The sequence below is a fragment of the Eimeria acervulina genome, genomic scaffold, assembly GCF_000499425.1.
Source record: "Eimeria acervulina Houghton genomic scaffold, Eah_scaff1029, whole genome shotgun sequence".
In the NCBI taxonomy this organism is placed as follows: domain Eukaryota; phylum Apicomplexa; class Conoidasida; order Eucoccidiorida; family Eimeriidae; genus Eimeria; species Eimeria acervulina.
The window spans coordinates 1-12,469 of NW_013549467.1; the positions used below are offsets into that span (position 1 = coordinate 1).

General features: G+C 49.9%; 3 protein-coding genes across 3 annotated transcripts; 1 reads left to right on the forward strand and 2 right to left on the reverse strand.

The window, feature by feature from the left end:
- Positions 1–862: 862 nt before the first annotated feature.
- Positions 863–2,852, reverse strand: EAH_00054200 (hypothetical protein; the record flags this gene model as incomplete). Its single annotated transcript, XM_013393958.1, has 2 exons — positions 863–994; positions 2,313–2,852. 2 exons carry the CDS (start codon positions 2,850–2,852, stop codon positions 863–865), a joined length of 672 nt encoding a protein of 223 aa, XP_013249412.1.
- A 2,437-nt stretch (positions 2,853–5,289) lies between these two features.
- On the reverse strand, positions 5,290–8,948 carry EAH_00054210 (hypothetical protein; the record flags this gene model as incomplete). Its single annotated transcript, XM_013393959.1, has 6 exons — positions 5,290–5,435; positions 6,229–6,450; positions 6,660–7,106; positions 7,706–7,819; positions 8,111–8,457; positions 8,902–8,948. 6 exons carry the CDS (start codon positions 8,946–8,948, stop codon positions 5,290–5,292), a joined length of 1,323 nt encoding a protein of 440 aa, XP_013249413.1.
- A 117-nt stretch (positions 8,949–9,065) lies between these two features.
- On the forward strand, positions 9,066–10,939 carry EAH_00054220 (hypothetical protein; the record flags this gene model as incomplete). The annotated part of the gene is made up of 4 exons (XM_013393960.1): positions 9,066–9,086; positions 10,247–10,381; positions 10,582–10,644; positions 10,850–10,939. The coding sequence occupies 4 exons, from the start codon at positions 9,066–9,068 to the stop codon at positions 10,937–10,939; spliced, it is 309 nt and encodes a 102-aa protein (XP_013249414.1).
- Positions 10,940–12,469: the final 1,530 nt, after the last annotated feature.

Sequence of the window (12,469 nt, forward strand, 5' to 3'; positions counted from 1 at the left end):
AGAAAATAACTGCACTTGGGCGTATGCATATATCTATGCCTTTGTCTGTGTGCCGCCCCAAAACACTCTTTTCGAGGTTACTACCTTGCTGGAATCGAATAGTTCACAAAGAAGAGAGTAAAGATACAAACACAATATGCAGGCACATTTATATATCTGCAGATCTATGCCCCCAGAAGTAGGCATACTTGGACGCAAATGCAGATATATATATATATATATATATGTATATACATATATATATATATATATATATTTATGCATGTGTATGTATATGTAGCTGCGCGTAAATGTATTAGTAGTACATATACATATACCACTGATAAGTGCGTTTACGTGCAGCTACAACAGCACGAAAAAATGTTTTTAGCGTGCGTTCATGAACGGGTTTCCAAAGGCGTATGTTCTCGGCGTGTTTGCACTTACTGCTTGGAGTGTTTAAATAAATAACCATCGGCCACAACGACCGGCAATTGAAATTTTTAACAGTACACCCATCAGTGTGCGGCCCAAAGTTCTCTCCGTCTGCATACCTGCGCATTCACACCTGCGGAAAGAAGTGCCCTGCGTTGGTTTGTTCGTAGTGCCCCTCGCTCTGTTTATTCGCGTAGTCACCTCTCTCGTGGTACTTGGTGGGTTGCACCTCCTTGCTCCCACCGTCTCTACTTGTAGATGTTCCCCTAATAATGAGTCCCGCCTTTTTCTATTTTGTTGCTGAGTTTTTTCTTGGCTACTTTTTCTGACTATCGCTCCTGCAGTTGCATAGACTTGCTCTCGTCAGCTATGAGCTACATCTAAGGTCCGTTCTTCGAGTGGGTTCAGTTCCCGTACATTGTTTCGTGTTTAGGGTTACTTGCTTGACCTAATACCTGGCAAACAGTAGAGTGCTGTTAACCCCGCAGGCCTCCCACGTGCCCTTTAAATCCCTTTCAAACCTTTCTCCGTCTTCCTCTGAGAAAGAAACCTCTCTAACCACCAACTCCTTCACGCGTTCCTGTAGCAAAAAAACGCACAGACGCAGCGGCAGCTGCTGTCTCAGATGCTGCAACTGAGCGATGCTCAGAGGAGCTAGCTGGCTAGCCATATACATTCCTAGCTATGTCTACGACTTCGCCTGGTACATCTGTTGCAGCGGACTTCTAGCAGCAGCTGCGCCTGCTACAACAGCAACAGCCGTATCACCCACCATACCGGAGCTATACATACCAAGAAACAAGCTGCTAATATACCAATAACAGTATAGCCCATACAGACTAAAACGCCAGCTCGTTCACTGAGACAACCAAACTTAGCATTCCGTTGGAAGGCCCTGCACGTGCGTTTCTTCTACTTTACAACGGATTGCATTCGAATTCAGGATATAACCTTATCGTAGTGAAACATGCGTTCGGAAGCGCAGGGCCTCCCAACTCTTAAGGGGCCCTGGTAGTGTCTCCTTCAAGTGCCCTTAAAGGGGAGACAGGTGTCTGGCGTGGTGACAAGGGCGCGGCAAAGATTTGTATTTGTGCGAGAGTGTCAACATATTACAAAACAGCATCAATTTGGCTACAAACTCAGAGAATTCTCCCCATATTTACGTCGCAGGCAGTAACTGCTGTAATCGGAGAGGCAAATGAAGTGCTTTCCGCAACTTAGCTGCCTCCCACGAGCCGTCCTCATGTAGTGGCTACTGTACCCCAAGCAATGGAAGCTAAGCATTTTCCTTCTTGAAGTAAAACCCCATGCAGTAAGCACCCATGACACTGCAACACCTTCCAACATAGAAAGAGCTACAGGGAATCTTCAATTAAGATGTGTAAATGAGCACAATAAACCTACACCTGGAAACGGAGGACCAAACAATACACAGAAAACCCAAATCTTTGTCTAGACCCATTAGGACGTCGGCGCTAAGACACAAGTGGCCGCGACCTTTTTAATTGTAAGGCCCTTCATGACGCAAATAGACAACTCGCCGCGTTTCGCTCGACCTTTTGGGTGGGAGCCGCCGATGATTACGGAGGGCGAAAACAAAGCGAAGCGTTCCGTTTCAAGGCAATACCACTAACGAAAGTGACTCAGCGCGTTTTAGCAAACCAGATAATACGTAAGCATTTTCGACCCTCTCCTCAAACTCGATGTACTGAAGCGCTGCTTAACCTTTTCTTCTAGATACAACGAAGGCTACATAGGTGTATGTAAATCATTTTATCGTGCCGATATTAGCAACAGAATCAAAACTGCCAGCCTAACTGTCTAGGTGCTTCGCTATGCAGCTAGGTGCCCACGTAGTCATCTAGATAGTGAGCTGTGCTACTCTTGGATAGACCTACCCAAATGAGGTCTGCAAGTTCCGAATGTTCCACCTCGAGCGTGTAGGCAGACCGATAGTTATGGTTTGCGCGTGTACTCACAATGCTGCTGCCACTGTTTCTGCTGCCGTTGTCGTTGCAGGTGTCACAGCCATTGCCGCTGTTCTCCGTCTCTTTGGCCCAATAGTCGAATCCCTGGGCCTCCGCTGCCTCGACGAGCCGTTGGCACTCACCCACAGAAAGAACGCACTTCAGTTCGAAGCTGTCCCTAGCGCCTTGTATATCTACTCTGTTTCTTTTCCCTTTTGCGGCCTCTGAAAGTCGCGTACCCCCCAGAACAGAAGCTAGCGGCATCACTGTGGGCCCCCAAGCAATGGGCTTGTCTACCACGTGCTGCAGCCGTGGGCCCCCTCCCCCATCTTGGAAATGTAACTGCTGCTTCTGCGTCCTCACTCGAAACCGTAGAGCCATGTCTGCAACGTCTTCCTCTGCAGACGAGAAGCTAGAGCAACCCTCTTCGGGCTGCAGGCGCGGTTGCAAAGCCTGCCGCACCAGCCCCATCCTCATCAAAGCCACCAAACCGCTTGAAAAAAGGTATATGCACACAGGAGCAAGGAGAGAAAATGCAAGAACAGAGAAATGCGTAGATGGGACAGTAACAAGCCGGCAAAATAACAAGAGATGGGGATTAGCCGTAGAATGCCCGGGTCATCTACTCTTTCGTCTGTCCCCTAGCGTGCGTTTACAAAAACGAAGCGGCAGAAAATACTACTATTGTATCTTGGTTTGAGTTATTCCCGCTGATGACGAGTTCCTCTCCTCAACCCGCATGGTCTTCGGAGCTCTTCGGGGCCCCACATGGGCGCCTCAACAAAGAGCGACAAACAAAAGAAAAGGCAAATAAGTTATTAATTTGCATTATTAGATTAATTTTAAGTATAAAAAATACTTACGAAAACTGGCAACCCCTTATGTGTCGTTGACGCCCACTGGACGACAACACCCTGCAGCGAACCGCCATGTGAGGGTCCTCCACCTCGCGTTTCGCCGCGACCTTCCACAAAAAAAACAGGCATTAGAAAGGGGCGTAAGTTGATGAAATATATCAAATTCGGCCTAACGCACTTATGATACGCAAAGGCAGCAGTACCAGCTGCGCCGCCAATGGCTGAACGGAAGGAAACGCCAATCCTGCCGGGGCCGCGCTGTTCTGGTCTATGCGGACTTCGGTTTATCCTCTGTGGGATCACCTCCGTAAATAAGAATCAGTAAGAGCACAACAGTGCCTGTGAAGTGCAGTGACAGCACACAGTCCAAACAAACCCCTAGTACGCCCAAGCCCACAAACAAACCATGGCCTGCTTATACTCGCCGATACTCCCCCGGAAAACGCACGACGGGCACACCCCGCATTCCTCAAAAACTCCATTTCCCCTAAGCATACGCCAAACCCATAAACAAGCCATGGCCCGCTTATACTAGCCCATCCCCCCCAGAAAAACTCAGGACGGGGCTACAGACGCAGTGCAAATACTACAGTCCGGCCTCACGCAGTTCAACACGACAATCGCCTTACTTTCCCCTCATCGCAGCCACTTACAGTACGTATACTCCAACATAGAACCACAAGATACTCCGTTAGCCCTTCAGTGTCCATTCAAACCCAAACGACCGCACACTGTATGCAAACGCCTGGTCCCGCTAAGCCCTGTAAACCCGCAGCTGAGGGTTTATGCACAAACTTGAGGTTCGTCCACACAGACACACAAGACACACCGATGAAAACAGCAAGTGCTACGAAATAGTAAAAGCCGCCACTGGGGTGCAGCCGATCCTCGGTGTCAGTGCAGGGAGTTCTTAGAGGGGCAAGGGAATCTGCAGCACAACCGCACATTGCACTTGCTGAGTGAAGACTGTTCCTGTTGAGGAATACTTATTACTTCTTAGTTAAGCCTAAAGAATACAACAACGACAGCTGCTGCTTGCCCCCAGCTCGGGCCGACTGCCGCAGGCGTGTATACGGGCGGCAGGAATTGAGAAACATTTGTGCACCCCACTGCGTATCAACAATCATACATGCATTACCTATTACATACCGAGTAATGAAGAAGTGCTACCCATCACGCAGCACATGCATTATCCATGCTAAACAGACGGGTTACGACATATGCCTACACCCACTACGCGCAAACGCAGCCTCAACCCTCTGCAATAACGCATCTGCGTGTGCATATACACTCCTGAACTCAAAATATATACAACACGTACCGTCAGCACAGCTTGCATGCACCCAAATACGAGCTCATACGGCATACAGCATAGATACTATCTTTATACAACTCAGCATGCATGTGTTTACGAAGTGTGCATGCACGGAACGTGTACACTACAGACGAGATGGACGGCGGCGCATTTACAGCGCAGAAACTGCATGAATATGCTCATCCACGAGCAGCTGTGCATACACCAGAATGCCAGACTCACGAATTAGGAGCGAGCTATAGCCCAGCCTGGCGTGGCGCAAGACGAACTTCAGGATTCCCGCCTTGTCAGGGGCCTGAGAAGACAGATAAACCACACGGACCAATAAGGCCAGTGCCAGACGGCGAAATGGAGAAGCGACTGGGAGGTAGAAATTCTTCAGGCTATGATGTTCTCTTCTCATTTTAGTAATAGCATTTTCACACAACCAAAAAAATAACTGCGCCGGGCCGATTCGCGTGTATTTGGTTTGTTGAGGGTCTTTCTTCGGGCTGCTGCAGCTGAGTCTCTGCATCCTCCAGATGCACAAGGGCTTGAGCGTAACCGAGGGGAAAACTCTGGAGTGTTCTCTGACCCAGAACCCAAAACCCTAATCCCTGGAGCCTCTCGTAACCTTCATGCAGCAAACGTATTGTTGGCACTAGCATGAGCAGCGCGAATCCTGAAGCCTGGGCCCGAAACTCAGTGCTAAGGCCAAACCCCTAAACATCGAGCCGCATATCCTAGACCCTAATTCCTAAGCGCTGTCTTCTGCAGTGAGCACCTTGAACTCAGCAGAAAACGTTGGGCTGTCCGCCTCTCTCTGGAGGAAAAGCCGCTGCAAAGGGTCCCCCAGAACATATTCCAGCTGAACATCGTGGCCCTCAAACGGCCTCCACACGCCTGAACCCGCAAACATCAAACCCCAAACCCTACACCGCACCGCTAGAACCCGTTCCTCGGACTGAGCATGGAGACGATAAGCGCAGGCATGCCAGGGACTAGGTCTTAAGATTTAGGTTAGCGGCGAAGGGAGCGCCAACTTAGAGGAAGGCGCCTTTAACATGGAGTAAAATCAGAACCGAAGGAAAAGCTCGCCTTCTCTTAGCTCGTGCAAATCCACAGAAAAGCGCAGGAGGTCGCCGACGGTGTAAAGACGGCTGTTCTCCCCTCCAACCTGCAGAGACACCGTAACGACCAAACGCAGAAAACAGCAATGGAGATTATCCTCAGCCCCAAACACCATGCCTTGTTGCCATCGGAAGCAGCAGCTCTTAAATTATGTTACTGCTATTACAGCATCAGGAGGGAAAGCAGCAACCGCAGTTGAAAGAGCAACAGCAGTAGAAGGAGCAGCAGTAGGAGCAGCAACAGCAGACCTTGTGATGCTTCACGTTGGACCATCGAAGAACTCCGTGCCTGTTTAGGGCCCATGCCGTTGCCTCCATGCAGAAGCGCTTATTAACAACTCGCTGAAAAAAAACACCTACTCTTCATTGCCACATCAGCAGCAGCAGCCGATCCCGAAGCAGCAGCACACGCAGCAGGTCCCGAAGCAACAGCAGCAGCACCAAAACTCAAAACAGCAGCAGCAGTAGGCTGACGAATTCGTATCCGGCAAAAGTAACGTAGTCCATGCCTGTGAAGGTGCCGCTGCACGCCTGTGGGCCGCTCAAGAGGAGAACTCTGTTGTTACCCCGCGTTTGCAGCGCCGAGGCGAAGGCCATTCTGCTGATGCTGCTGTAGTCGCTGTGGCTGCTGTGGCTGCTGCTGCTGCTGTCTACCGCCAGTGCGGTAGGAGGCGCCAGCAACAGGGGAAATGCATACGGGGGCAGCTGTTCCTTCTCGCACTCCCGGGACCCACAGCCAACCTGAAGAGCCCCCAAGTGGTAGCCGCCGCTGTATAAGAGTACCTCATCTGCAACGCGCATGCAACAGCAGCAGCAGCAGCAGTTGTATCAGCGGCACCAGCAGTATCAGCGGCGGCACATTCAGTCCTACCCACAGAACCCTAGAGCAACAGAAAACAAAGGCGGAGGCAGAGCGATAGGCGTGAATTCATCGGCACCATGCGGGACAGCTGCAGCAGCAGGAACAGCTACTGCAGCGGAGGAAACTGCGACTCACCCTCGGCGAGCGGAGTGACAACGTGAGGATGGCCGTCAAGAAGTTCTCGAACAACAAAGACTGCCCCCTGACGCTGCTGCTGGTTCTGGTGCTGCGTCTGCTTCTCTGGGATTAAGCCATCAAGAGAGACCGCGCCAAACAGGTCTGCTGCTTGCTGCTGCAAGAAGGAAGGAGCAACTGACGCCGGGCCAAAGACAGCAGCAGCCAGCTGCAACAAAGAGGGAGACGCAGCCGGCCCAAGCAACAGCAGCAGCGAACGGCTTTTCTCAAGCGGGGAGTAGTACTGCTGCTGCGGCGGTGGCTGCTGCTGATGCAGGTTTTCTTGCATCAGCCGAGGCAGCAGCTGCTGCTGCTGCCGCTGGTGTTGCTCATGGTTGGCTCCTTGAGACTCCTCGCCTCCACCGTCAAGCCAATTTAGAATAGCATTGATTGTCCGTTCTTTCATCTCTACAAAGAGACAAACAACGAGAGGAGTGCGCAATGGAGACGAGGGAATGCAGCGAGACATCAACAACAAGACAGACGACGCTTAATCTACAAGAGAGAGGGTCTTCTGGGGGGATGAAGGAGAAGAAGACAGGGGGTGTTTGAGAAGCAGGAAAAGGAAGAAAGTGCACGAAAGGCAAGGGAAAGCTGGAAGCAGAAGGGCAATTGCAGCATGGAAATGAGCGCAATGCAGGGCCGGCAGAGACAGGGTTAGAAGCGCTGAAGAGAGGTGCAGCCAAGAGGAGGGAGACAGTACAAGAGACAACCCAAGCCAGGCAACAAGCGCGGGTGAAAAGGAAGACACACACAGACGGCGGAAAACACAGAAGACACAAAAAAGCGGAGATATACAAGTACGAAGGACAGAGAGACAGAAAGACGAAACAGGAAAGAGGGTAATGTTCTCGTAGTAGGCAAAAGAAAAAGGTGGTGCGCGGTTCAAGACGGCGGCAGCCAAGACGGCCCAGACAGACGTGCAGCAGGCAATATTAAAAAGCTGGAGAACATCCAACGGAAAAGACTTAATGAAAATTCATCTGTTAGTACCCCCTGCAACCTACGATGTTTGTCGGAGGTGGACACGATGAGAATGAAGTTGAACAGGGCCTCCCCAAATGCAAACAAGCGGGGCTCCGCGGAGAGAGGTAGCGCTGTGACTTCAACGCCTGCGGTGTCTGCACACATGCAACATACAAGCAACACCGACAGAGACCGATAGCGAAGGCAACTGTGCCTGTACACCAGTTGTCCATACAACTTAACCTGTGGCGTGTCGAGATACTTGAGCGCCACAGAAAGCCATTCACCAGCACAAATGGAACCCAATAAAGATATAAGGAAGATGGGGCAAAGCAAATAAAGGGCTCAAAGGAAAAAGAAGTGCTCCACATGCAGCAACGTCTGTACAAGAGTGAAAAATGAGGAAACAGGCAAGACAGAGAAACTAGCCCGATCTCTCCCTGCACCTTCTATGTAAGTCAGCAGCGTTGGGTACATCTCGCGGGCCCAATTGATAGCCTCTCCATCCTTGTCGTTCCCCAGAGAAAAGTCATGCATCAGCAGCAGTCGAGGGCTTTCGTGCTGGTGCTCTTGCTGCTGTTCGTTGAAATAAGGCACAGAAGGCGCGTCCGGAGGTGCAGGAGGGACTGGCACAGGCGCTGCAGCGCCTGGAGTATATGCATGCTCAAATGAAAATAGCACACAAAACGCGAAGGCGCCAACAACCGACCGCTTGGCTATACCAATGCTGAGAGGGGGGCCCTTTAGGGGCCCGTCTACGGGCCCCCCAGGAGGCGAGGGTCTTGGGCCCTCCCTGCAAAAACGCAACTTCATTGACTTTTATATTTTAATGCCCGGAGGGGTAAAGAGAAGACACCACAGATCGAGATGGAAAAGAATGGAAAGGTCTGCCCCGGGTCCCCTCGAGGCCTTACCCCCCAAGGTGTATGTGCAGTTGGATTTAGCGAAGACGAAAATGGTATATATCTTGTTTTCAAACAGTGGAAATGAAAAGGTAACATGGATCGAACAAAAGCCAAAGAGAGGCTAAAATATTGGCAGGATACGGATTGCGCATCCTTTGCTATGCTGGGGCTTCCCTGGGCCCCCAATGTAGACGGTGTTTCAGACGGTACAAAATGGAGAAGCTAAACTTCTTGGGGCAGATAATGGGAAAATTTCCTGGTAATTTATTGCTATTGGCCTTCGTCAGCTCGTTGCCTTCGCCTTGACAACTGCAATCGCCGCGAGTGTTTACGTGTTGAAGAACAGTCCATTGTCACCCGCCGTCTCTTTCACCTTCATTTTCGAGGTCATTTAAAATTTCCCCTTCTGATTTCCTTTTATTTCCTTCCTTCCGTCTCAAAAGGAGCATGGCACGCCACAGCAAGAATGCCACTTCTGCTCCCTTTTACTCCTATCATGAGCGAAAGAAAATTCGCGGTGAGCCTCTACTGGGGTATTGCGCACGTACACGTCAACACTCGTGCAGGCAGATACATCTCGGAGGCGATTGAGCAGGAACAGCGTCGTGGAGCGCCCTGTTGTGTTGAACAACAGAGTGCATCGCAGCGTATTAACACTGGAGAATTTACTGAGGTGTATATTCACCGCAGAGCCCAATGCGTGCTCGCAACTGGTATTGCCTTCATCCCTTGACCTTGCCTTCAGCTCCTGCGCCTGTTAGTTATTGTTGTTTGCAGCGCTGGGTGTCGGGACACTGAAGGGGCGATTGGATACCCGTGCATGCAGACGCTTCGAGAGCTGTTGGCTGTGCCTCAGCCCCGCTAGAAACCCCGTAGCGACACCCCAGGTGCCTGCTCTAGGTTTAAGGGTTTAGGGTTTGGGATTGGGGCCTGAGTAGGGCTGTGGATTAACAGTGTGGTGTCTAGAGCGCAGAAAGGCTTACGTAGCAGGGGTGTGTTTGGGTGGCTGTAGGGTTTGCTGTTCTGCAAAGAATGCCTTTTCCTAAATTTTGAGTCTCAAAAAAAGAAGATAAAAAAAGAAGAAAAAGAGTGGCAGGCTCTTCAGGCGCAGGAGGAACAGGCAAGCTCAAAACCCTAAATCCCTTTGCCTACTGGAAGGGGAGAGGTTTCAGAGCTTGTGCTGTCTATTTATAAACAGAACAGCGCCACAATATCGCCCAAGATACGCAGTGGCTGCTAGAGATGTTTCGCTCGATGATCTGCTCTCAAAACACCCTAAAAGCAAAAGAAACGCTATTTGTGCCCCCTTTGTTCGGATGGGCTTGCGGCTCTCTTGCGTTTCTCAGGAAAAAGCAGCAGCAGCAGACTTTTCCTAAATTTTGAGTCTCAAAAAAAGAAGATAAAAAAAGAAGAAAAAGAGTGGCAGGCTCTTCAGGCGCAGGAGGAACAGGCAAGCTCAAAACCCTAAATCCCTTTGCCTACTGGAAGGGGAGAGGTTTCAGAGCTTGTGCTGTCTATTTATAAACAGAACAGCGCCACAATATCGCCCAAGATACGCAGTGGCTGCTAGAGATGTTTCGCTCGATGATCTGCTCTCAAAACACCCTAAAAGCAAAAGAAACGCTATTTGTGCCCCCCTTTGTTCGGATGGGCTTGCGGCTCTCTTGCGTTTCTCAGGAAAAAGCAGCAGCAGCAGAAGCAGCAGCCACAGCAGCCCAACGCGCTTTCTTAGAAGCCGAAGCATCTCTTACTCTCGACACCTCCACTGCGGTTAATCCCAACGCCCAAACAGCGCTGAGCGCAGAAGAATTCGTGAACAAGCACTAAACCCTAATCCAAATCCATTTTCGTCAGGGGAGAAAACCTGTCTGCCACAGTGCAAGCAGCAGGAACGAACAGCGAATGCTTTAGGTTTTGTAGCTGGAGGGTTGTTAAAGGTTAAGAGCTGAGGGTGTGCTGAGGCACCAAGGGTTTAAGGTTTAGAGTTGAGGGTCTGTCTGATTTGATGGCAGAGGAAAACCCTGGAGCAAACCGCTATCACATCTAAGGAGGAGGCGAGGGCGAAGAACTTCTGGGTGCGTTTTAATGTTCAGCTTAGGGTCCCTATTTTTAGGGTTCAGGATTGAACGGTAGAGGTTTTGATGTCCACACTGCGGCTGTTGTGTAGCAGCAGTAGCAGTGCAACAGACTGTACTTCCTCCTTGCTCATGCGCTCTCCACTTGCCATGCGTATCTTTGGGAGGATTCATGGTTTGACTTTTAGGATGTCGTATGTTTCAGGTTCCCGAGAATACACCAGATGAACCTCAAGCGAAGCCCAAGACTCCGCAGAAGTGGGTGTCAAACTCTTTTCTGGGGATTCGGGTGTAGGGTTTAGGGTCTGTTAATTGTCGAGCTGTTTCATCTTCCGAGCTGCATGCATAGTAGATGTGCTTTTTCCCACCACAGTTGCTGCTCTTCCTGCCGCTGCTGCTTTCTTGAAGCACTGCATGCCTCATTGTGGAGAGCCCCTGGGGCTGTGTTCCTGCAAGAACCGATGGTTGCTTCTGCAGTTGCTGCTGCGGCTGATGCATCCATGCGAATGTTTGTCTTTGGGCTGTCGCTGCAGGGGCCTCTGCTGCCCCATTACCGGGGCCACACTACGCATTAAGCAGCTTGTGACGGTGAAGCCGAATTTGGCTTCTAAAGAAGACACAGAGAATACGCGGTATGTCAGGATTCAAATTTGAATCCTGACACACCGCGGAAGAGCAACGGAAAGACACACTGGAGTTTGTCTTTCCGTTGCTCCTCCCCCCGCTCAATCATATGTCTCTTTCCTGTGATTTCTATGGCTTTTTCTCTGGTTGCATCGTCCTGACTTTTTTTACATCATTTCTGTCTATTTTCATTTCCTCCTTCCCCACGTTTGTTGCGTCGATGGCCCCTGACGCTTCTACCAGGGGTATATCTGTGGGTTTTTTCGTCTTTCATCAAATCCCGCTCTTGCCATCTACGTCCCTGTTCGTACTCCTATCCATGTCTTCGCTCTGTGCTTCTTTTGTGCGCTTGTTTTTAGATGCATTCATTTTTCCTCTCACACTGCTTCTGTCCTTCATGCCTTACTTTGGAGGATTCATCTCCTTCCCCACTTTTTATCGCATTTTTTCTATATTTGTTTTTGCGTCCCACGCATTTTTGACGGTGCCAATGAGGTGTCTGCTCAGCTCTATCTCGTCTGTGTCGTCTGAATTTTTTTGTTTTGGTGCTGCGTCTGTAGCAGTTGTGAATGCAACAGAGCACCTTATGAGGTCTGGTATTTGGCGCCTTGCTAATTTGTGAATTCGTCCGTTTCTGGTATCTTTTTCGCTTTGTGGTTTGCTTTTGCCTCTCCCGCTGCAGATGCTGGCTTCTTTAGGGCCTGCACCTTTGTTCCAGAGGTCTGTTTATTCAGGGCGTGGGCAGTCTGTGCCCCTACGGAAATTCTTTGTCTTCGCTTGTCAGTTTTGCTCTCCAGGTGGCTATGCGCTCTAAGTGGCCGAGAGATCTCGCATCAAAAAGCGGCGGTGGTGAAGACCACAGGCCAAGTCATTCTTCTCGTGAGCTCAGCACCTCTCGCTTGCTTTTGCATGTATGCTTGTGCACCCAAGTGCGTATACCCTGATGGCCTTGTTTATTTTCATGTTTTCAAGGAGCTCGAAAACTTGGAAATAAACGAAGTTGCATGCGGAGCTCCCATTCTTGCCCTTTGTAGAGTGTTTAAATTCGGCGTGAGATATGACTATGCAAAAGTATATATATGTATATATATATATATATGTATATATATATGTATATATGTATACATATACATATATATATATATATACATATTTCTATAGGACGAAATGTGCATTTTGTGTTTCTTATGCTTTGCGAGTT